The sequence below is a fragment of the Anarhichas minor genome, unplaced genomic scaffold, assembly GCF_050575085.1.
Source record: "Anarhichas minor isolate MPS153535 unplaced genomic scaffold, ASM5057508v1 ptg000041l, whole genome shotgun sequence".
NCBI classification, from domain to species: domain Eukaryota; kingdom Metazoa; phylum Chordata; class Actinopteri; order Perciformes; family Anarhichadidae; genus Anarhichas; species Anarhichas minor.
This window is the reverse complement of record NW_027466487.1, coordinates 3,097,070-3,122,286: the sequence shown is the minus strand read 5'-3', so window position 1 is coordinate 3,122,286 and position 25,217 is coordinate 3,097,070. Positions and strand designations below refer to the sequence as shown.

The window sequence follows — 25,217 nt, the reverse complement described above, 5'->3', positions numbered from 1 at the left end:
GGTTTAAGATTTTATTTTGTTTTCATTTATTTGCTTGTATTCTATGTAAATGCCTAAACCTGTTAAAATGTTTTTTGAGCAACTGACATTAAGCTACAATTAAAAAATCTGTCTCATACTGTGCCAGTCAGAGCCTCTTGTGGTTTTTAGATGTGCATTTACTTCATGTCCTTAAATGAACTGGGACTTCCATTTTCTGCTTTCCTCTGTATGTGTTTCTTAATGTGTGTTGCTGCGACTTGGCTAAACCAGAAAACCACAGTATTTTGGCACACTGTTTTTTATTTTGTCCAGTGTTGCATAATCTCTCACAGAAGATCCAATGATTTCCCAGAAGAAGGCCATGTTTGAAACCTTTGCACAATATTCCCCAAAGGAACCTTTCCATACACAGCAGAGACGGATGTACCTCCCACCTTTGGAGTTTCCATGGAGTTTCCCAGTTTAGGCAGACTTCAGCCTGAGCCATGGGAGGGGATGGGCCAATACAACAACAAAATCAAGGCCGAAAAATCTGTCAGTCTAAGGAGCAATGAGTTACAAGACGGGACACATGGGCTTGAGGGGCACACAGTTGATTTGCTGACACTGTTTTTATACAGAAGTACCCAGAAGAGCTGTTATTTTGAAGACTATTACTTTGTTACATCTGCCTTGAATCTGGACACATTCTGACAAAAAAGCTGGTGGAGTATTTTGTTCTGTCAAAATCACCAGAGAGACCATCACTGTTTGTGTGAGACTGTGGCCATGTCGGCTGACAGACTGAGCAACATGTCAAAGGAAGTGAAGCCAGAGAGTGTGTTGCTGCATCCTCTGGGCACAGCAGCTGCCCCTGAGCAGGAGCTGCTGTGTATCTTCGGGACGGGGGACTTAGGGCGCTCTCTGGGCCAGCGTCTGCTCCAGTCTGGCTACAGGGTGGTGTACGGCAGCCGCAGACCTCACAGCTGTGGCCCCTTGCCTCAGGGAGCTCAGGTACGAAACAATGCATGACGTCTTCTCAAACTCTGGGATTCAACTTTTTTGCTGATTGTTCAGAACATGTGTCGCATGATGGTCCTGAACCAACTCAAACAACTGTCGATAAAAGTGCTGGAAAAAATAGAAACCGTTGTTGTCAGGCTTTGAAATCCGACTGAGCTAAACAAAGTCACTGTGTGATCATGTGTGTCTGCACATGTTGAGGCATTTAGTTTTCATCTGTTGTGTAATATGTGTTTAACTATAGTGAACTATCACTGAACACGCTGAGCCTGAGCTGTGTTGCCACATGTAATGTTCACGCAATGTTCAACACAATAGTGTTTGTGTATGTTCTGCAGGCGACGAGCCACGAGGCAGCAGCCCAGTCAGCTGCTCTGGTCTTCATTTGTATTCACAGAGAAAACTATGACTTCCTGGCGACACTTGCACCTCAACTCAAGGGGAAGGTATACCTTGTTGCACAGTCAGATGCCTTTGTGTAACAAAGCAGTTTGTTGATTTCTACTTTTTCATCCACTCTGCTGATTTCATTGATTGTAAGGTGCTGGTGGACGTCAGCAACAACCTCAGGAAGAATCTATACCCAGAGGCCAATGCTGAGTATCTGCAGAGGTAAGAGGAAATCAGGCACCACTGTAATGTCATTTCCTAAAATATTGGGAGATCTCATACATCACGTGATTTGAATTATCACTGTGTTTGTTGTTTGTCAGGCTGATCCCTGGAGCTCATGTGGTGAAGGCTTTTAACACCTTGTCTGCCTGGTCCTTGCAGAATGGACCCTCCGATGCCAATAGACAGGTGCTGAATGTGTTTGAGATCTGTTGAAAAAATATTTTGGTTGCGTATTGGTGCATTTGACACTTTAATAAGTGCCAAATTAGGTTTTCTTTCTTCCTTGCTATTTAGGAATTAATTTGTTGTCTTCCTAATGGTGACATATCTATTTTTGGAATTAAACTGTTCAGCACTGCTTGTCAAATCCTTCTCCCACTGCTTTTTACAATTCTCTAATGTGTTAACACAGCGGGGCATTGACCAACGAGTTAAAAATAATAGTCTCTTTCAGACAGAAAAGTATTTCAGTCCAAACTATATTATTAACTCATTTTGAAGTTTTGATCAAACCAAATCCAAGTAAAAGAAGCCAAATCTGAAGAGTCATCCTTGTGTCTTTGCTGTGAATGCCATCTCTGATGTATCCTTGAATCAATTAACTCCACAGTCTCTCTTAGATCTAAGCTCTCCGTCACGTGCTTTGTGCTCTTCCTCTGTACTGCAAAGCTACAGCATATGTGGGTTTTTCATTCAGTCCATTTTGATCTGGTTGTGCAATCCCCGAGGAAGGTAAAAAACACACAGTGTGTGTGTTGGTGGGGGTGTATGTTTATGTGTGAGTTGGTGTATTTGGAGCACAGTCAACAACATCAAATCGGTGTTGACTGAGCATTGGTGTTAGTTTTTTACCAGCTTTATTACAATAAATTTAGTATTTCTTACAGAAAGCCTTTCCAGGTAGTGTTCAATCCTCTGGAGTCAAAAGAATCCTTTCATCATTGCGTGGGCAAATGCATCAACATAAATGCATAAACATGAAATAATGAAGAGATATACTCCCCACATGGGGCATTTCGAGTGCTTTAAATACTATGGGTGTTTTCATGCTACAGGTGTACCTGTGTGGAAACAGTGCTGAGGGGAAGCTGACAGTAGCAGAGGTGGCCACCAAACTGGGCTTCACTGCTCTGGATAAAGGGTCTCTGTCAGCAGCCAGAGAGCTGGAGGACTTCCCCCTGCAGCTTTTCCCAGAGTGGAGGCTCCCGCTACGTGTGGCCTTCGGCCTCACTGCTTTATTCTTCTTCTACGTGCTCATTAGACAAGTCATCTACGCGTATGTTGTAGAGGGGAAAGACATCTCCTTCAGAATCATGGTGTCCTTGGCCAACAAGGTAGAGTGTTTAGTGTCTGGTAAATTAGCATCAGTTCCTCTTTAAAAGTAACTGACTTGAATCTGTCTTCCTCTCAGTAACCACTTCTGTGTTTATCCGTCATCTTTCAGGTGTTTCCTATTGTGTCTCTCATCATGTTGTCTCTGTGTTACCTGCCTGGTGTCATAGCTGCCTTCCTTCAGCTCTACCGAGGAACCAAGTACAGGTCAGACATCAAAACAGGATGCACTGATATTTAGTGCCTGCAGAGAATACATACCAAAGTGTTTTATTGTATCCTACAAGTCAAAGTATGTTTTGTTTAAGGCGTTTTCCTGACTGGTTGGATCGCTGGATGCTGTGCAGGAAGCAGCTGGGACTGGTGGCACTTGGCTTTGCTTTTCTACATGTGCTTTATACTCTCGTCATCCCCATAAGGTATGTAACAGGTGCACACATCCTCATACTGGTTCATTCAATAAATGTTCAATCACATTTTTCTTGACAATATCAACCAAAACAAATTACGACAGTTTTGAGCTAGTAATCATAACTGCAATTTCAACTGCAGTCAGTTGCCAGTTTATCAGGAACACAAAGCTAAAACTAATCTAATTTAAAGACAGCCCTGCATAAATCATACTTTCATGATGGTTTTAAAGTTGAGTTTGTACATAAATATATGTAAATATGTTTATTTTGGTAGAAATAGGAATGGCAGCAGTACTGTTAATGGCAGCAGTGGTAATCACAGAGGAAGTAGTAGAAGTAGTCTTAGGAGGAGTAGTACTAGTGATAGCAGTAGCAGCAGAATGAAGAGTAGAGGCACTCACTCTTTAAGAAGCACTTAAAACTGAGATGTAATGCTATGTTGAATGGATTGTGATTGGGTTTTAAAATCGAGTGTATTAAATAACACATAATGATAAAAATCAGGCATAGTGGAAAAAATGAGAGAGAGAAAGAGCTGTGTGATGCTGACGTGTCAATTGTGAAGATTAATTGCAGCACACAGAAAGACAATTTAAACCCTAAGTACCCACAAGAAAGTGCAGCTAAATGACCAATCATTCAGAGTTATAATGCTAAACTACAGATGAATAACATAGCAATAACACTAGGAGTCTTTTTTTATTAGTCATGGTAACTACTACCTTAGATATGTAAAATAATTAGGCCTTATTTAAATGGTTTCATCCTTTTCTTCCCCAGATATTATGTGAGATTCAGGATCGCTGACCATACCATCTCACAGGTAAGACATGAATGTAATTATTCATATACAACCAAATACATTCAGATAATTTTGCTTAATACTGTACTGTTTCAGTACATAAATGGACATATATCTGTCTTGTTTACTGTTGCTTTAAGATCAGAGAAAACAAAACGTCAGTGTTTGACACCACCACGGCCTGGCGAAGTGACTCTTACTACTCCATGGGGATTCTGGGATTTGGCCTGTATCTCTTGTTGGGAATAACCTCTCTCCCCTCCGTCAGCAATGCTCTCAGCTGGAGAGAGTTCAGCTTCATACAGGTAGATACTTGCATGTTTGTCTGAGTCATACGATATGTGGGTGTCTGGATGTGTTAGAGTGTGTGAGCTTCAGTGTGTCTGCACATTCATAGGGACACACGAAATACAAAACACTTCTTGGGCTGCATCTTGTTCACACGGACAATCATTGGCAGTTGCAACTGGAGGAATTTGGAATTTTTTTATTACAGTTTCCAGCGGTGCTGGCCCTATCGATTCCCAAGCAATCTGTCCGCCTTTCCATGAAACACTTGTGTGTCCCGTACGTGTTTTTACAGAAGTTGTTGAATCACAGATTGAACCTAAAATGACAGCGGTTTGTTTTTCTTAAAGAACTTCACCAACCCACAAGTTGAGAAGGTACATATGTGTGTATACTCTCTAATTAGCTTTGCACTTCAATGCTTTTTTTGACAACATGGAAGACAGCAAAACCTTCACACCTTTTGTAGCCAACAGATTTGGTGCTCGTAGCTCACAAAAAGGAAACTGAATGGCATTCAAACACGTTGTTGGTCATTTTAGAGCCATTTCTGTGATATTTCATGAGTATTTTTCTGAGAAAATTAATACAAACAAGCTCATCGAGAAAGAAAATTGGGACAACTGATTATCTCACCTCTACACTGTGGCCTTGAAAAGCTGCAAATGACAACCAGATTGATGATTCAGTTAACACAGAGATACATGCTCACAATATTAAACAGGCTCAGTAGGTATCCACTCACGATGTGCCCGTTGGAGGTATTATAAAGTGCGTTATGAAATGTTCTGTCTACTGCCACTACAGTATTGCACCTGTGTATGCACGAGGCTGCTGAGATTCAGTTGGTGAGGAATTTTACAGAGAAGCTACGGGACAATATTTGCAAAGATATTCCCATCATGTCCATTAGCCAAGATTCCAGCTATGACTGATAAGGAGGATTGTGTGCGTCAGCCCAGATGGAAACAAGTTACGTGGGCCAGATGGCTGCGTACAACTTCCCGTTGGATAACCTATTGGAAAGTGTGTTGGTGGTATTTCCATCCTTCCTTTGCAAAAACTTGGGATTGTTTTTACTGTTGCAGACACAAAAGTTTACCTTTTTTCCCACTTTGGCCAATCGAAAATGAAATCAGCCTCACTACAGGGAACAAACTAATTCATAAATGTAACTGGGTCATGTCAAGCTCATTTTCTCATTCCACACACCTCCCCTTTACTCAAGCCCAAATTAGAGCAATGCTTTAAATGTTAAGTTATTCATCAATTGTAATTTGCGGGGCATACATTATCTTTCACCACAGTCTTTAGGTGTAATTCATGTGTATGGAATGGATATACTTGCTTGTAAATTTGCAAGTGTGTATGTGTATGCATGGTCTCTATCAGTAGTGGAAATATCTCTATATGTATGTGTGCACAAAGTAGATAAGTGTGTACACATGTGTAGGTCAAACGTGTGTCTCTGTAAAGGTCAGTCTATCACCTAATAAGCCTTTTACACAGTAATTAGTTGTGTAACTATGTGAATGTCTTAACTGGTTTTTCTCTCTTTCAGTCGAAGCTGGGATACCTGACAGTGTTCTTCTGTACCTTTCACACCTACTTGTACGGATGGGACAGGTTCCTTAGTCCCTCTTCCTACAAATGGTACACTCCTCCAGCCTACATGCTCTGTCTGGTGGTGCCTTCTTTGTTGATTGTGCTCAAGCTGCTGCTCCTCCTGCCCTGCGTGGACCGCAGCCTCATCCGCATTCGACAGGGCTGGGAGAGGAATGATCCAGAGGACGGCAGTGCGAAAGCACTGCTAGCATAGAGACTATCAAAATTACTGACACAAAACAATGAGGCACAAGAAAACGCAGACACAAAGACCTTTGGCCTTCCAAAATCAACAGGTAACCCAGGGTCATTGTTTTGGATGTCATAGACAACTTACAATAGCAGAGACAAATGACTGGAACTCCTTTCAGTGTCTCATTCTGTAATCATCTTGTAATTGTTATATTTTGTACATAGTATATGACGCAATTGCAATGTGTAGGTTTATGTAAATACCCTGGAACAACTTAAAGATTAAAGCATTAAAGCAGCCATACAGCATTTTAACACTAGTGTTTAATAATATCACCATACCCATGTACATCTAGAGTTATTACAGCCTCTAACTCTGAGACAGGCGACTTTGTTGCATTTCCCAAAACGTCAGCAGCAACACTTTGACTTTTATATCTCAGAGTTTCTCTTCAACCTTCCTCTACAGTTGTATTTTCTTTGTATTTTTTTTCTTTGTATTTTCTTATGCTGTATGTCAAATTGAACAACTGTTCAATAAACTTAAGCGTGACTGAACATAACCGGCATGCCTCTTTTTTCCCCCTTCCATATACATTTCATCCTGTTTAAAAGCTCAGTCAAACTCAGAGAGTGTCTCCCTGCAGAGTTGAGTGTGCTCTGTCTAGTGGTCCCGGTCTGATCCCTCTCCAGGGTTCATCCCTCTGGCTGATCTGATGCAGTTCTCCAGGAAACATTTGCTCTGAGCTTCAGGATCTCCCCAGTTACTACAGGATCTCATCACATCAGTGGAGAGAGGAGCGTGCAGAGTCCTCCATCACTGAAGTCCTTTGCAGAGAGGATATCATATTTGGATGTGACAGTAGAGATAGGCCCTTGATGTTGTGCTGCAGCAAGTCATTTTAGTTGATCATGAAGTGAGTGAAGAAAGCATAGAGCTGATAACTGGTAGTTGTTGGTGACACATGATCAAACATTAATCAATACACTTGGACAAGCAGGCATGAAGACATGCAGAATGTTGTCACATGCATGAATGCATTTAAAACACAGCACACACACACACACACACACACACACACCTGTAGTGCAGGAAGATGAAGGATGGAAAAAAGAGAAAAAAGAACAACACGCCTCAAACAAAAATACTCACCTCATGGTTTCAATTACTTCAAAAATAAACAATTGAAATTGTAATAATGAATGATTATGCTGCATTTTGTGAATCATGTATCTGAGTTTTCTCCTACTAATGGAAATGACTTGACAGAGAACCATCTGCTATAAACTCTATATGCATATTCGACAATTTCACTATTCGCAAACTTTGCCACCCTTTTACCAATAAAGTCAAACCTCAACTGGCTCAACAGGAGAGTGGGCTGGCTAAAGCGGCACTCCCTGCCAGCCCAAGTGAATAAGTGAATATGTCAGGACATTCATATACATTTGCTTCACTGGACACAGTCATTTACAGAAGAAAATTATCTACATATTAACTTGTGAAAAACAAAAGACAGGTATAACAATAAGTAAACTAAAAGGCAAAGTGGGATATCAAAAAGGTTTTTGTTTATAATATTCTCTCATGGGAGCTATGATCTTCCTCAAAGCTTCATTCTTTATTCATGAATCATGAGTAATGGTTGGGCCACATGGGGAGAAGTGTATAGTTCCTATTTTTCTTGTTTGTTCCTGAAAATTCTGCCGAACTTTCACAAAAAAATGTTAACGCAATTGATTTTGTATCTTCAATTCATGAGCGTCTTTCCAGGTTTGTTCCTATTATGATTTTTAACATTAAATGTCTGAAACATTATTGTGTATATTTAGTGCATCTTGACATGATTGTCAGGTGTGGTTAAACATGCAAAAAAACCATAATCTCAGCTAACCCACCTTGGTGCAATGAAGGAAAACTCCAAACAAGCACAAATCCAAGAAATAGACCACCGCCCAGTGAAAAATGCCTTTCTACTGCATTTGTACTATACTTCACAAAAAATACACATACAATGTTACAGTGAGAGTACAGATTGGCTATATACGTTGTAAAGTGTCAAGTTATTTTATCTGATCCACAGGTGAATCCAGAAAACATGAAACATCTCTGGTAACCGTTATGTGTTAGTCATGAGTGATCAACCTTTAATCTATGTGTGTGGATTCATTGTTGTGTACAGCTGATGCATTCAAATCACAACAGCATGCACAGTTGTTTGGGAACTATGTGAGAAAATATTATATTCTTCAAGCAGTAGTATAGTAATTCACACCAATATGTATAAATAGTAAAAACAAGATAGAAAGTTACATTTTTTGAATATTTCATATTTCTTATTGCAGTGATTCATTCTTTCTAAAAGAGAAAAAGTAAAAGCACAAAAAAGTGCCTCACTTTACTTCAGCTTCATGGAGCACCTCACAATAATGTGACTATTTCAACACGAGGATGACTTTCACTGTAAATTCCGATGGTTCAGTGGAAAGCAGTAAACAGCTTTTTACACAACAGGAATCTGAAGCCAAATAAATATTGTAGATGAGGAAGAAAACACAGAGACACGTAGACACAGAGACACGTAGACATGAATGAGGAAGCAGTGATTGCACAAATCTCACGATCCTGTTCATGCTGCACACAACATCCAGACTCTGATTTCAAGGTAAGATCTACACATGACAAACTGCTAAATATAGGAATTTAAAGTTATTGTAATATTTGAAAACCTTTTGTTTTGTTTTATTTTTTTACGTTTTTCAGCTGTATTGTTTATTCTAGCAGTTCAAGGTAAATCGGAGTTAATTAATTTGTTGCACATAGAGTACTAAAGGCAAATCAAAAGTGTTGACTTCATGGTCTCTTTCCCCTTTTATATTAGATGAAGTTTTTGCTGCTGTTGGTGATGTTGACAGCATGTGCTGCAGCTCCTCAAGGTAAATATAAAAAATCCTTATTTACCAGAGGGAATAACAAAAGGAAATGTTGGAGTTTGTAGCAGTTTGTTGCCATTGTTCCTCAAATTTGCTCACACACTTGTCATGCAAAACTCTTTTAGACACAAGAAACATATTTTTTTCCAAATTCAAGGTTTTGCAGTATATTAATAGCAGATTTCTGAACTGGGCAAAATATGTCAGATATCTCTACTTAGTATATTACCAATGTTGACTTCAAGCATATGTCTGATATATTTGAGACAATACATTTATTATTTTCCATTTTCATATCAAATTTTCAAGTAACATTGTTCTACAAAATTACGGTTGACAAATCTAACAGAACAGAAAAGTGAACAAAAGACTATTATGTTTTAACATTTTCTTGACTCGACAGCCAAAACACTGGTGCCCCTTCCACTTTCAATCATTACTGCATTTGAAGATTAAATGTACCTATATATACTTGTGTAAAACAAATAGATACACGGCAAAACAATTAGCAAACCAAAAAGCTAATTGGAGTATCAAAAAGATTTTTAATAACGGTATGTAGTGTCTCTATTTGTATAAGACATCATAGCAAGTATTTTCCTTCCTCAAAGTGTTCTTATAAATCCTGAATGATGGCGTGCAGAGCGATGCTTATATGTGTGACAGAGTTCAACAGACAGTGGTTCACATGGTACTGTTTCTAATACCGTGCAAGATGACGTTCATCCAAAATATCATGTCATGTGTCACCACAATTTTTGTATAATATTCATAACGAAGATAATGTAAAATGTAATTAGTCAACTGTTACACTGCTACACCATAGGGCTGGAAATAATAATCCATGCTGACAAAGAAATCAATAAATAAAAATAAAAAATCGCCCCTCTCTGTTTTCAGATCTGTCAGGTAAAATGTTCATCTTCCCACAACAAACCAGCTCAGCTAAGGTGAGGCTGACAGCATCAAGACAGGGTTTTGGTGCTGTAACCGTCTGTCACAGGTAAAACTGAATGTTGAAAATGTACAAAACAACCCATTGTATCTCTGACTGTGATAAGTATCATGCATGATAATGTCTTTTCAATGCCTACAGATCCTTCACAGACCTTAAGAGAGACCACGTCCTTTTCTCTTTGGCCACACCCAGTTCTGCCAATGACTTCCTGATTATCTGGGAAGAAGCAACTAAAGAGATGGAGCCCCATATCAAGAATGTAAAGACAGAATATAAAGGGTGGGACTACAAGTCGAACATGTGGCACTCTATTTGTACAACATGGAACTCTGAGTCCGGACTGGTGCAGCTGTGGTTTGATGGACAACCTTCAATTAAGAAGTTTGCCAGCTCTGGATCAGACATCAGTGGATCTACTATAATTATCTTAGGACAGGTACAGTTTTATTAATAAGCACCATAATAAATGTTCTAAATAAACACATTTATTCTTAGTTTATTGTGTGTATCTAGTGTATAGATTTCAGTACAAATATTGTACAATTTAGCTTTTATTAACTGTATCTCAAACCGCATTTGTAATCTACAGGAGCAGGATTCCCATGGTGGGGGGTTTGACTTGAAGCAGTGTTTCATTGGCATGATGTCTGATGTCCACATGTGGGACTATGCCCTTTCCCCCTGTGAGATCCAGAAGTACGTGGATGAACTAAACTTCACCCCAGGGAATGTGGTCAACTGGAGTGCGCTGGAGTTCCAGATCACAGGCAGAGTGCTGATAGAAGATAAACAAAAGTTCTGTTCCTAAACTTTAAAACAAAACTACAATAATTTGAGTTACGCAAATCAAGTGGGTTTGAAATATTTCTCAATAAAGTCCTGCTACAAAGGTGTGTCTTCACAGTGATCTTTATTGTGTGGTTAAACACAAAAATGTTCGTCCAGAGGCAGAAATGTTGGATTCTAATGCTGTGTTCACACCAAATACGATGTGATTTTTTCGCGTGACAAGATTACATACAAAGTCTATGTAAAGACGCAAAAAGATGCGAGTAGACGCAATATCTACAGATGCTAATGCGTGCCGCGAATATGCACAAGATTAACTTTTTCAACTCTGACGCAAAATTCGTGTGACGCTGTGAAAGCCTATCAGCGTTGAGAATATTGTAGCCGTAGGTGGGCACCCAGAGCTCTACGATACCTCATATTAGTAGAGACCGGATGAAACTATGTGAATAAATGAATGTGTATAAACCATATGGTACAGGGAACAATAGCATGCCACACCCTGGACAGGCAGGGATGGGTAGCCTGAAATGACAGAAGGCATAATGGCAACACTACTAACAAAGTTAAAAAAAGGTATGAATTAGCTGGCATGTTTGTATTAAGACTAAATACAACCCTTTGGCTTAAGTATTTCTTGCTTCAGGTGGTTATTTGAGATTACTTTGGCGTCTGTCTTTTGCAATGAAGTTGATTTAAAATAAAAATGTGACATTCAGCAGTATTTCAAAACATTCAGGGATACACCATTCATCATTAAATGCCATTCTGCAATCTGTGTGATTATGATCCCTAACATTATTTCCTGGTCTGTTTTCATTTCCTAGCTTTTCAAAATCAGGTATGAATCCAAGACAAGAGAAAAATTAAAAAGTGAATCAATCGGCCACGTGTAATGCTTATCACTCTGCATCTTCAGTGTACTATGTACAAAAATGATTTTGTATATAGTATATGACACAATGACACTGTGTAGGTTCATGTAAATACCCTGGGACAAAAGACTCGGACATTAAAGCAGCCATACAGCATTTTAACACTAGTGTTTAATAATTTCACTATACCCATGTACATCCAGAGTTATTACAGCCCCCAACTCTGAGACAGGCGACTTTGTTGCATTTCCCTAAACATCAGCAACAACAGTTTGACTTTTATATCTCAGAGTTTCTCTTCAACCTTCTTCTACAGTATATGGCAGCTTATGTTTGTTGGATTTTCTTTGCATTATATTTTTGCATCTTTCTTATTAATGTTGCTATGTCAAATTGAACAACTGTTCAATAAACTTAAGCGTGACTGAACATAACCGGCATGCCTCTTTTTTCCCCCTTCCATATACATTTCATCCTGTTTAAAAGCTCAGTCAAACTCAGAGAGTGTCTCCCTGCAGAGTTGAGTGTGCTCTGTCTAGTGGTCCCGGTCTGATCCCTCTCCAGGGTTCATCCCTCTGGCTGATCTGATGCAGTTCTCCAGGAAACATTTGCTCTGAGCTTCAGGATCTCCCCAGTTACTACAGGATCTCATCACATCAGTGGAGAGAGGAGCGTGCAGAGTCCTCCATCACTGAAGTCCTTTGCAGAGAGGATATCATATTTGGATGTGACAGTAGAGATAGGCCCTTGATGTTGTGCTGCAGCAAGTCATTTTAGTTGATCATGAAGTGAGTGAAGAAAGCATAGAGCTGATAACTGGTAGTTGTTGGTGACACATGATCAAACATTAATCAATACACTTGGACAAGCAGGCATGAAGACATGCAGTATGTTGTCACATGCATGAATGCATTTAAAACATAGCACACACACACACAAACACACACCTGTAGTGCAGGAAGACGAAGGATGGAAAAAAGAGAAAAAAGAACAACACGCCTCAAACAAAAATACTCACCACATGGTTTCAATTACTTCAAAAATAAACAATTGAAATTGTAATAATGAATGATTATGCTGCATTTTGTGAATCATGTATCTGAGTTTTCTCCTACTAATGGAAATGACTTGACAGAGAACCATCTGCTATAAACTCTATATTGTCACAGCCCGACTCATAGACTGAGACAAAACAGGGAGACAATGAGCTGGCGCCAAAAGTAGTATTTTATTTGTGACGCCAAAAACACACAACCGCACTTTACAAGGTCAGCAACCGTGGTCGCGGTCCCGTCAGCACATGTCTTCCTTTCCCCCTGGGCTGCCAACTGGAAAGGGTATTTAAGGATGAGCCACACCCCGGCACAGGTGAGACTCATCCTGGTAACGATCCTCCACTCAGCACCTGTAACAGATGGAAAAACCGGCACCTCGTGTATGACAGGAGGAGGGTCGTCACAATATGCATATTCGACAATTTCACTATTTGCAAACTTTGCCACCCTTTTACCAATAAAGTCAAACCTCAACTGGCTCAACAGGAGAGTGGGCTGGCTAAAGCGGCACTCCCTGCCAGCCCAAGTGAATAAGTGAATATGTCAGGACATTCATATACATTTGCTTCACTGGACACAGTCATTTACAGAAGAAAATTATCTACATATTAACTAGTGAAAAACAAAAGACAGGTATAACAATAAGTAAACTAAAAGGCAAAGTGGGATATCAAAAAGGTTTTTGTTTATAATATTCTCTCATGGGAGCTATGATCTTCCTCAAAGCTTCATTCTTTATTCATGAATCATGAGTAATGGTTGGGCCACATGGGGAGAAGTGTATAGTTCCTATTTTTCTTGTTTGTTCCTGAAAATTCTGCCGAACTTTCACAAAAAAATGTTAACGCAATTGATTTTGTATCTTCAATTCATGAGCGTCTTTCCAGGTTTGTTCCTATAATGATTTTTAACATTAAATGTCTGAAACATTATTGTGTATATTTAGTGCATCTTGACATGATTGTCAGGTGTGGTTAAACATGCAAAAAAACCATAATCTCAGCTAACCCACCTTGGTGCAATGAAGGAAAACTCCAAACAAGCACAAATGCAAAGAAAAGACCACCGCCCAGTGAAAAATGCCTTTCTACTGCATTTGTACTATACTTCACAAAAAATACACATAAAATGTTACAGTGAGAGTACAGATTGGCTATATACGTTGTAAAGTGTCAAGTTATTTTATCTGATCCATAGGTGAATGCAGAAAACATGAAACATCTCTGGTAACCGTTATGTGTTAGTCATGAGTGATCAACCTTTAATCTATGTGTGTGGATTCATTGTTGTGTACAGCTGATGCATTCAAATCACAACAGCATGCACAGTTGTTTGGGAACTATGTGAGAAAATATTGTATTCTTCAAGCAGTAGTATAGTAATTCACACCAATATGTATAAATAGTAAAAACAAGATAGAAATTTACATTTTTTTGAATATTTCATATTTCTTATTGCAGTGATTCATTCTTTCTGAAAGAGAAAAAGCAAAAGCACAAAAAAGTGCCTCACTTTACTTCAGCTTCATGGAGCACCTCACAATAATGTGACTATTTCAACACGAGGATGCAGTGGAAAGCGGTAAACAGCTTTTTACACAACAGGAATCTGAAGCCAAAAAAATATTGTAGATGAGGAAGGAAACACAGAGACACGCAGACAGAAATGAGGAAGCAGTGATTGCAGAAACCTCACGATCCTGTTCATGCTGCACACAACATCCAGACTCTGATTTCAAGGTAAGATCTACACATGACAAACTGCAAAATATAGGAATTTGAAGTTATTGTAATATTTGAAAACCGTTTGTTTTATTTCATTTTTTTACTTTTTCCAGCTGCATTGTTTATTCTAGCAGTTCAAGGTAAATCAGAGTTAATTAATTTGTTGCACATAGAGTACTAAGAGCAAATCAAAAGTGTTGACTTCATGGTCTCTTTCCCCTTTTATATTAGATGAAGTTTTTGCTGCTGTTGGTGATGTTGACAGCATGTGCTGCAGCTCCTCAAGGTAAACAAAAAAATCCTTATTTACCAGAGGGAATAACAAAAGGAAATGTTGGAGTTTGTAGCAGTTTGTTGCCATTGTCCTCAAATTTGCTCACACACTTGTCATGCAAAACTCTTTTAGACAAATCGCATATTTTTTTGTAATATATTAATAGCAGATTTCTGAACTGGGCAAAATATGTCAGATATATCTACTTATATTACCAATTGTATCTTTAAGCATATGTCTGCTACATTTGAGATAATACATTTATTATTTTCCATTTTCATCTAAAATTTTCAACTAACATTGTTCTACAAAATTACAAGAACTTACGGTTAACAAATCTAACAGAACACAAAAGTAATCAAAAGACTATTTTGTTTTAATATCAAACTTGGATGTTTTAATGATTTCATAACTGTTGTTAATTTGTTTAATTGTGGACATTTTCTTGACTCGACACAGCCAAAACACTAGTGCTCCTTCCACTTTCAACGGCACTTTTCATGACTGCATTTGAAGATTAAATGTACCTATATATACTTGTGCAAAACAAATAGATACCTGGCAAAACAATAAGCAAACCACAAAGCTAATTGATTATTATAAGTTAATATCAAAAAGATTTTTAATGACGGTATGTAGTGTCTCTATTTGTATAAGACATCATAGTTGACACCATAGCAAGTATTTTCCTTCCTCAAAGTGTTCTTATAAATCCTGAATGATGGCGTGCAGAGCAATGCTTATATGTGTGACAGAGTTCAACAGACAGTGGTTCACATGGTACTGTTTCTAATACCGTGCAAGATGACGTTCATCCAAAATATCATGTCATGTGTCACCACAATTTTTGTATAATATTTATAACAAAGATAATGTAAAATGTAGTTAGTCAACTGTTACACTGCTACACCATAGGGCTGGAAATAATAATCCATGCTGATGAACAAATCGATATAAAGAAAAATCGCCCCTCTCTGTTTTCAGATCTGTCAGGTAAAATGTTCATCTTCCCACAACAAACCAGCTCAGCTCATGTGAGGCTGACAGCATCAAGACAGGGTTTTGGTGCTGTAACCGTCTGTCACAGGTAAAACTGAATGTTCAAAATGTACAAAAAAACCCATTGTATCTCTGGCTGTGAAAAGTATCATGCATGATAATGTCTTTTCAATGCCTACAGGTCCTTCACAGACCTTAAGAGAGACCACATCCTTTTCTCTTTGGCCACACCCAGTTCTGCCAATGACTTCCTGATTTTCTGGGACGAAGCAAATAAAGAGATGGAGCCCCATATCAAGAATGCAAAGACAGAATATAAAGGGTGGGACTACAAGTCGAACATGTGGCACTCTATTTGTACAACATGGAACTCTGAGTCCGGACTGGTGCAGCTGTGGTTTGATGGACAACCTTCAATTAAGAAGTTTATCAGCTCTGGATCAAACATCAGTGGCTCTACTATAATTATCTTAGGACAGGTACAGTTTTATTAATAAGCACCATAATAAATGTTCTAAATAAACACATTTATTCTTAGTTTATTGTGTGTATCTAGTGTATAGATTTCAGTACAAATATTGTACAATTTAGCTTTTATTAACTGTATCTCAAACCGCATTTGTAATCTACAGGAGCAGGATTCCCATGGTGGGGGGTTTGACTTGAAGCAGTGTTTCATTGGCATGATGTCTGATGTCCACATGTGGGACTATGCCCTTTCCCCCTGTGAGATCCAGAAGTACGTGGATGAACTAAACTTCACCCCAGGGAATGTGGTCAACTGGAGTGCGCTGGAGTTCCAGATCACAGGCAGAGTGCTGATAGAAGATAAACAAAAGTTCTGTTCCTAAACTTTAAAACAAAACTACAATAATTTGAGTTACGCAAATCAAGTGGGTTTGAAATATTTCTCAATAAAGTCCTGCTACAAAGGTGTGTCTTCACAGTGATCTTTATTGTGTGGTTAAACACAAAAATGTTCGTCCAGAGGCAGAAATGTTGGATTCTAATGCTGTGTTCACACCAAATGTGATTTCTTTGCGTGACAAAATTACATACGTCTAGACGCAAAAGGATGTGAGTAGACCTAGAATCTCGGATGCTAATGCATGCCGCAAATATGCACAAGTTGAACTTTTTAATTTTAATTACATTTTTTAATTTATTATACTATATTGGGGAATTAAGGGGGAAATTTGTCTCTGCATTTGACCCATCCCTGTATATAGGGAGCAGTGGGCTGCCAATAAATTTGTGTGACACTGTGTCGCGAAAGCCTATCAGCATTGAGAATATTGTAGCTGTAGGTGGGCACCCAGAGCTCTACGATACCTCATATTAGTAGAGACCGGATGAAACTATGTGAATAAATGAATGTGTATAAACCATATGGTACAGGGAACAATAGCATGCCACACCCTGGACAGGCAGGGATGGGTCGTCTGAAATGACAGAAGGCATAATGGCAACACTACTAACAAAGTTTAAAAAAGGTATGAATTAGCTGGCATGTTTGTATTAAGACTAAATACAACCCTTTGGCTTAAGTATTTCTTGCTTCAGGTGGTTATTTGAGATTACTTTGGCGTCTGTCTTTTGCATTATAGCTTTAAAATAAAAATGTGACATTCACCAGTATTTCAAAACATTCAGGGATACACCATTCATCATTAAATGTCATTCTGCAATCTGTGTGATTATGATCCCTAACATTATTTCCTGGTCTGTTTTCATTTCCTAGCTTTTCAAAATCAGATATGAATCCAAGACAAGAGAAAAATTAAAAAGTGAATCAATTGGCCACATGTAGTGCTTATCACTGCATCTTTACCAGTGGCGGGCCGTGTGTTTTATACCTGGGCCTTCAGTGCTGTCCTACTACAGTTGAACCACCTCCTAATAACCTCATTATGACGCCACAGCTACGGGCTATTATTTTTTGTGTAAAAACATCATATACCCAAAACACTACATTTGACAAGTAAATAAAATGTTACATGAAGCTCAGCACCTATGAAGGCAACAAATACATTAACTGCAGAGTGCAGATACATGAATACACGCAAAACTATAAAGGATGCAGGTCTATCACTATGACGCAGCATGACGGGATGCTGCGTCATTAACGAGTAATGCATATAGTCAAAATCAATGTAATTAACCCAATGACAAGAACAAACGCACAAGAAGGAGTCACATATATTTATATGACAACAAAGCAGGTAGAATAATATAAAACCCAAATAACACAATTCAACAGGCCGCTGCACATTCTAGCAAAATTGCGGCGCTAAAACACACATTCCACCACACACTCGAGGGCACCATTCAAATAGTATTCACATCAGAGGGAACAATATTAACTATATCATAAAAAAACGACACGATAGAAAAATGAACACAGTAGTAACGCTACTGCAGATGTAAATACAAAAGCAGTTCACTTACCACTTGCTCCTTTCTTTGATTACAAAGAGTTTCATGGCACATTTGTACAGTACATCGGTGCGGTTCAGTTCCAGCAAGAGGTCCTTTTCGATTGCCATGGACGCCAGTGATGACAGTCGAGCCTCCCCAGTTGACGTTTTAATGCGTTTGAGGACTGAAAATGTCCACTCGACAAAGTCAGTAGATATTGGGATTGTCACCGCCAAACATGCCAAAACGCTAAAAATGTAATGTCACGTAAAAACTTCTTACATATCTTTAAACTTTAACTCTTACTACTACAAAGTTCTGCTAGCTAGTTTCACAACAGTCAGACTAGCCCACTGACTGAAGCCGCACGTTAATGCTGACGTACTTGGCTCGGCCAGCTAGAAGGCTCTGGCATGTCAAAGAATACGCCCAACATGTCAAACAAAAAATCTGATTGTCTGTCAGTGTCTAGGCCAGCAAAGAAGGCCTTGCCTGCCCTGACGGCCCACCACTGCATTTTGTAGATAGTATATGACACAATGACACTGTGTAGGCTTATGTAAATACCCTGGGACAATATAAAGACTCAGACATTAAAGCAGCCATACAGCATTTTAACACTAGTGTTTAATAATTTCACTTTACCCATGTACATCCACAGTTATTACAGCCCCTAACTCTGAGACCGAACTACCTCAGAATTTCACAAGTAGATGTGAAATGGGGTTTGGGGGTTTGAGTGCTATCTCTAACTGCAATCTGAATGAACATACAGGCCCGATCCCTTTGTTTCAAAGCACATGGTCCCAACACAACCTTGAATCTATGTGTGCAGATTCATTGTTGTGTACAGCTGATGCATGTGAAACAAAGATGAAAACATTCAAATCACAACAGCATGCACAGTTGTTTGGGAACTATGTAAGAAAATATAGTACTATTCAAGCTTAGCTATGGTAATTTAAACCAATATCCTGTTACTACTCCTGTAAAATTTGCCTAAAACGCCTATCCAAGGCATACCCAAAGTAAATTGAAAGCTGTTATTGAACCATTGCATTGTTTTGATCTCTTTTGAAAGGTAACACTCTGAAATTGTTTCCCCAACAGTCAGAATCACTCTGAGTGCTACTGGCATTGAGTAATAGAAGTTTAAACACACTCAAGTAGAAGGTTTTTATTTCCGCCTGAATAATTTTTTGCAAACAGATGCCTGCAGATGACTATAGCTGGGACTTATTCGCTGGAAAACACAATGGGACCACAGCATGAAGCCTTACCTAGTCCAAGTTCAAATTTGATAACAATACCACAGAAAATGAATATTTTACACATGTTTTTCTAAGGGTATGTCGAGGCGTTTTCCAAAAAAGGCCATTTGGAGACGCTTGGTAACCGTGGTCACATACCTAGGCTAAAAAGGCCTAACCCACTCCTGATCTGAATCTACATCATAGGGTTTCCTATTATGTAATTTATAAGTTATTTTGCCATTATTTACTTTCCTAAAGTCTCCAAAACCACACATTTTACACACGGATGCAGGGAGCTGACTTTCGCTGTTACGCAGTGACATCCCGTGTTGTGGCTCTAAATCCATCCACTGAAGCTGTATATCGTTATTTTCGAAATTTCATTGGCTATACGAAGCGTCAGTCATCAGAACGATTGGTTGCAAATGGCTTGGTCTTTACACGAAAGAAGAGGGGCAGGCACTTTCCTTCAACGCGGACTCTCGTTGGCTATTGTAGGCTGTGGACAGGACATGGAAGCTCCTATTGGGTCAAGTGAGGTGTCAATCGAAAGGTCAGAGTGCAGCCGCCATTTTGAGACCCAGATACCGGCAATGTTTACATGCAAACTGGAGTTACAACAGAAAATACATAAATAATTAGGCATATCCACCGGCTAATTTGAAATGATGCAACAGCAGTCCGTGGGTATTTATTGACGTAATAATGTGTTTTGGACTAAATATTTTACTGGATTGGATCGTCTGGACCTTTGACAATGTAACAAGACCGTTTTTGTTGGAATATTATCGATGGGTGGATTACTATGAGGCTTCATAGGTGAGTTGTCTCAATTTTGTAATTGTTTGTTTGTTGGTGGTCTGACATTTGCGTTGATTGTACCTGCTGTTGTAATTGTATCTCGAAATGGTTTACATAAATCGAATCACAAGAATGTTAGCTTTTCAAAGATATGTCGCATCAGTACCTACCTATACATAGCAGTTGTGTACATAACACAGATATACACTTTACATTACATTACAGTCATTTAGCAGACGCTTTTATCCAAAGTGACTTACAATTCAGAGTCTATCACATTTCTACACCGCAGGCACAGCTACGGGAGCAATTTTGGGGTTAAGTGTCTTGCTCAAGGACACATCGACATGCAACTAGCGGAGCTGGAGCCAGAGTTCGAACCGCCGACCCTCTGATTGAAAGACGGCCCTGCTATTCACTTAGCCACAATCGCCCCCACTTAACACTCCAAAAGCCAGTGGGCGGGCCGTCGGAGTGTTAACAGGATATGTATACATATTAAATTCTGAAAAAGTAAAAACAAGACAGAAATTAAAATGTTTTGAATATTTCATATTTCTTATTGCAGTGATTCATTCTTTCTGAAAGAGAAAAAGTAAAAGCACATAAAAGTGCCACACTTTACTTCAGCTTCATGGAGTACCTCACAGTAAGTCACATAAGGTGACTATTTCAACATGAGGAGGACTTTGACTGTAAATTCTGTTGATTCAGTGGAAAGCGATAAACAGCTTTTTACACAACAGGAATCTGAAGCCAAAATAAATATTGTAGATAAGGAAGAAAACACAGAGACACGAAGACATGAATGAGGAAGCAGTGATTGCACAAAACTCACGATCCTGTTCATGCTGCACACAACATCCAGACTCTGATTTCAAGGTAAGATCTACACATGACAAACTGCAAAATATAGGAATTTAAAGTTATTGTATTATTTGTAAACCTTTTGTTTTATTTATATATTTTTTGTAATTTTTTCCAGCTGCATTGTTTATTCTAGCAGTTCAAGGTAAATCAGAGTTAATTAATTTGTTGCACATAGAGTACTAAAAGCGAATCAAAAGTGTGAAAAACAAAATGAGTGACTTCATGGTCTCTTTTCCCTTTTATATTAGATGAAGTTTTTGCTGCTGTTGGTGATGTTGACAGCATGTGCTGCAACTCCTCAAGGTAAAAAAAAATCCTTATTTGACAGAGGGAATAACAAAAGGAAAGTTTTGTTTGTAGTAGTTTATTGCCATTTTCCTCAAATTTGCTCACACACATGTCATGCAAAACTCTTTTAGACACAAGAAACATTTTTTACCAAATTTGCAGTATATTAATAGCAGATTTCTGAACTGGGCAAAATATGTCAGATATCTCTACTTATATTACCAATGTTGACTTTAAGCATATGTCTGCTACATTTGAGATAATACATTTATTATTTTCCATTTTCATATATCATTTTCAAGTAGTTCTACAAAATTACAAGAATTACAGGTAACAAATCTAACACAACAGAAAAGTAAACAAACGACTATTTTGTTTAAATATCAAACTTGGATGTTTTAATGATTTCATAACTGTTGTTAATTTGTTTAATTGTGGACATTTTCTTGACTACATACAGCCAAAACACTGGTGCCCCTTCCACTTTCAATCATTACTGCATTTGAAGATTAAATGTACCTATATATACTTGTGTAAAACAAATAGATACACGGCAAAACAATAAGCAAACCAAAAAGCTAATTGGAGTATCAAAAAGATTTTTAATGACGGTATGTAGTGTCTCTATTTGTATAAGACATCATAGTTGACACCATAGCAAGTATTTTCCTTCCTCAAAGTGTTCTTATAAATCCTGAATGATGGCGTGCAGAGCAATGCTTATATGTGTGACAGAGTTCAACAGACAGTGGTTCACATGGTACTGTTTCTAATACCGTGCAAGATGACGTTCATCCAAAATATCATGTCATGTGTCACCACAATTTTTGTATAATATTTATAACAAAGATAATGTAAAATGTAGTTAGTCAACTGTTACACTGCTACACCATAGGGCTGGAAATAATAATCCATGCTGACAAAAAACCTCCCTTTCTTCTTTTAGATCTATCAGGTAAAATGTTCATCTTCCCACAAGAAACCAGCACAGCTAATGTGAGGCTGACAGCATCAAGACAGGATTTTGGTGCTGTAACCGTCTGTCACAGGTAAAACTGAATGTTGAAAATATACAAAACAACCCATTGTATCTCTGACTGTGATAAGTATCATGCATGATAATGTCTTTTCAATGCCTACAGATCCTTCACAGACCTTAAGAGAGACCACGCCCTTTTCTCTTTGGCCACACCCAGTGGTTTCAATGACTTCCTGACTTTCTGGGACGAAGCAAATAAAGGAATTGCGCCCCATATCAAGAATGCAAAGACAGAATATAAAGGGTGGGACTACAAGTCGAACATGTGGCACTCTATTTGTACGACATGGGACTCTGAGTCTGGACTGGTGCAGCTGTGGTTTGATGGACAACCTTCAATTAAGAAGTTTATCAGCTCTGGATCAAACATCAGTGGCTCTACTATAATTATCTTAGGACAGGTACAGTTTTATTAATAAGCACCATAATAAATGTTCTAAATAAACACATTTATTCTTAGTTTATTGTGTGTATCTAGTGTATAGATTTCAGTACAAATATTGTACAATTTAGCTTTTATTAACTGTATCTCAAACCGCATTTGTAATCTACAGGACCAGGATTCCCATGGTGGGGGGTTTGACTTGAAGCAGAGTTTCATTGGCATGATGTCTGATGTCCACATGTGGGACTTCACCCTTTCCCCCTGTGAGATCCAGAAGTACATGGAAGGACTAAACTTCACCCCAGGGAATGTGATCAGCTGGAGTGCGCTGGAGTTCCAGATCACAGGCAGAGTGCTGATAGAAGATAAACAAAAGTTCTGTTCCTAAACTTTAAAACAAAACTACAATAATTTGAGTTACGCAAATCAAGTGGGTTTGAAATATTTCTCAATAAAGTCCTGCTACAAAGGTGTGTCTTCACAGTGATCTTTATTGTGTGGTTAAACACAAAAATGTTCGTCCAGAGGCAGAAATGTTGGATTCTAATGCTGTGTTCACAACAAACACGATGTGATTTTTTCGCGTGACGATATTACATACAAAGTCTATGCAAAGACGCAAAAGGATGAGAGTAGACGCAAAATCTCGCCGGGCGGCGTGAATGGATGCTAATGCATGACGCAAATACTCGCAATTTGAACTTTTTCAACTCTGATGCAAAATTTGTGTGACGCTGTGCGTTGAGAATCACGCCTATCAGCGTTGAGAATATTGTAGCCGTAGGTGGGCACCCAGAGCTCTACGATACCTCATATTAGTGGAGACCGGATGGAACTATGTGCATAAATGTATGTGTATAAACCATATGGTACAGGGAACAATAGCACGCCACACCCTGGACCGGCAGGGATAGGTAGCCTGAAATGACAAGAGGCAGAATGTCAACACTACTAACAAAGTAAAAGTTAGAAATTAGCTTGCATGTTTGTATTAAGACTAAATACAACCCTTTGGCTTAAGTATTTCTTGCTTCAGGTGGTTATCTGAGATTACTTTGGCGTCTGTCTTTTCCAGAAAAGTAGCTTTCAAATAAAAACATTCAGGGATACACCATTCATCATTAAATGTCATTCTGCAATCTGTGTGATTATGATCCCTAACATTATTTCCTGGTCTATTTTCATTTCCTAGCTTTTCAAAATCAGATATGAATCCAAGGCAAGAGAAAAATAAAAAAGTGAATCAATTGGCCACATGTAGTGTTTATCACTCTGCATCTTTACCCAGGTATTTAGCCCACCTACCACATTGTCTTGGTTTGGTCTTGCTGCACAGACACTCTTTTCAGACTACAACTAAAAGGCGGTGATGGTGCTCCATGCCTGCTGATTATGTAAGGAGATAATCATTTTCTTTTTTTTAACATGTTGGGCATGACAACTTTATGAAGATCATATAGGGGCTGTGGATCTGTCAGCTTGTTTTAAATTGTCTCTGCCCCCTACCCCACTGGCCAAAAATTGATAAACGCAGCTTTAAATGAGTTTTAATATTTTTATCAATTGCACTGATCTCTTTTTTAGACACTTAAATATATCTTCATTCAATGGGACAGCAATACTTTGTAGTCACTCCCTTGTATGTGAACGGGCCTATTCTTAGAATATTGGCACAGGGCTAAAGTTTCTCCATGTTTCATCACTTTCCCAGTTCTTTGATAGTAAATCACACACACTCTGACATGGACTTTTGATTGTTCATGCGAGTCATTCTGTGCAGCCAGATGCTGGCAGTCTCTCAATCAATAAAACTACTACTCTGTCTCATGGATCCACATTCATAATGAGAATGCTACAGAGGCTGGTAATTAACAAAGCCATGTGGGCACATAAATTATCAAACCTATTTTTCTGAAGAAGCTACCCAGACACTTCACTTTTATTGAAACTTCTCATTGAGCTCATGAGAAGAAACTGACTGACAGAGAGTCTGGACCTTTCTGTATACATCTGTTTTAGCACCATTTAGCATCTACATGTATACCTTCCACAGACAAATAGTGAGTGAATTCTTCATGATATTTAGAGCATGAAATGTGTTTTTACCCACAATTTACTTATGCTCTTGGACACACTACAACTGGTAACAAGGAAACAGCTAGCCTGACTGCCATGGAGCCTATTATCTCCCTCCCAATATGAAATTGATTTGAGTACATGTTGGTTTGTAGAGGAAGGTGCAAATTTCTCTCACTGTTCAACATTTATATGAGCCGTGAACATGTGATATTTGAGAGATTATTGTTCACTTAATGTGCTTAGCT

General features: G+C 38.6%; 4 protein-coding genes across 6 annotated transcripts; all 4 read left to right on the top strand.

Annotated features, from left to right (window-relative positions):
* Positions 1-569: 569 nt before the first annotated feature.
* Positions 570-6,794, top strand: LOC142969319 (metalloreductase STEAP4-like). The gene is made up of 10 exons (XM_076109157.1): positions 570-975; positions 1,323-1,430; positions 1,526-1,596; positions 1,698-1,785; positions 2,655-2,933; positions 3,044-3,138; positions 3,240-3,350; positions 4,125-4,167; positions 4,287-4,451; positions 5,996-6,794. The coding sequence occupies exons 1-10, from the start codon at positions 751-753 to the stop codon at positions 6,251-6,253; spliced, it is 1,443 nt and encodes a 480-aa protein (XP_075965272.1). The 5' UTR covers positions 570-750; the 3' UTR covers positions 6,254-6,794.
* Positions 6,795-8,804: 2,010 nt separating this feature from the next.
* Positions 8,805-11,016, top strand: LOC142969554 (C-reactive protein-like). Of its 2 annotated transcripts, XM_076109516.1 has the most exons (6): positions 8,854-8,897; positions 8,996-9,022; positions 9,114-9,168; positions 10,066-10,168; positions 10,262-10,559; positions 10,713-11,016. In XM_076109516.1, the coding sequence occupies exons 3-6, from the start codon at positions 9,114-9,116 to the stop codon at positions 10,929-10,931; spliced, it is 675 nt and encodes a 224-aa protein (XP_075965631.1). In that variant the 5' UTR covers positions 8,854-8,897; positions 8,996-9,022; the 3' UTR covers positions 10,932-11,016. The 2 variants fall into 2 exon arrangements, with proteins under 2 accessions (XP_075965630.1, XP_075965631.1); XM_076109515.1 differs by lacking the exon at positions 8,996-9,022 and having other exon boundaries at positions 8,805-8,897.
* Positions 11,017-14,465: 3,449 nt separating this feature from the next.
* Positions 14,466-16,775, top strand: LOC142969226 (C-reactive protein-like). 2 transcript variants are annotated; one of them, XM_076108998.1, is made up of 6 exons: positions 14,521-14,581; positions 14,680-14,706; positions 14,798-14,852; positions 15,825-15,927; positions 16,021-16,318; positions 16,472-16,775. In XM_076108998.1, the coding sequence occupies exons 3-6, from the start codon at positions 14,798-14,800 to the stop codon at positions 16,688-16,690; spliced, it is 675 nt and encodes a 224-aa protein (XP_075965113.1). In that variant the 5' UTR covers positions 14,521-14,581; positions 14,680-14,706; the 3' UTR covers positions 16,691-16,775. The 2 variants fall into 2 exon arrangements, with proteins under 2 accessions (XP_075965112.1, XP_075965113.1); XM_076108997.1 differs by lacking the exon at positions 14,680-14,706 and having other exon boundaries at positions 14,466-14,581.
* Positions 16,776-21,091: 4,316 nt separating this feature from the next.
* On the top strand, positions 21,092-23,362 carry LOC142969402 (C-reactive protein-like). Its single transcript, XM_076109278.1, has 5 exons — positions 21,092-21,193; positions 21,430-21,484; positions 22,416-22,518; positions 22,612-22,909; positions 23,063-23,362. Exons 1-5 carry the CDS (start codon positions 21,116-21,118, stop codon positions 23,279-23,281), a joined length of 753 nt encoding a protein of 250 aa, XP_075965393.1. The 5' UTR covers positions 21,092-21,115; the 3' UTR covers positions 23,282-23,362.
* Positions 23,363-25,217: the final 1,855 nt, after the last annotated feature.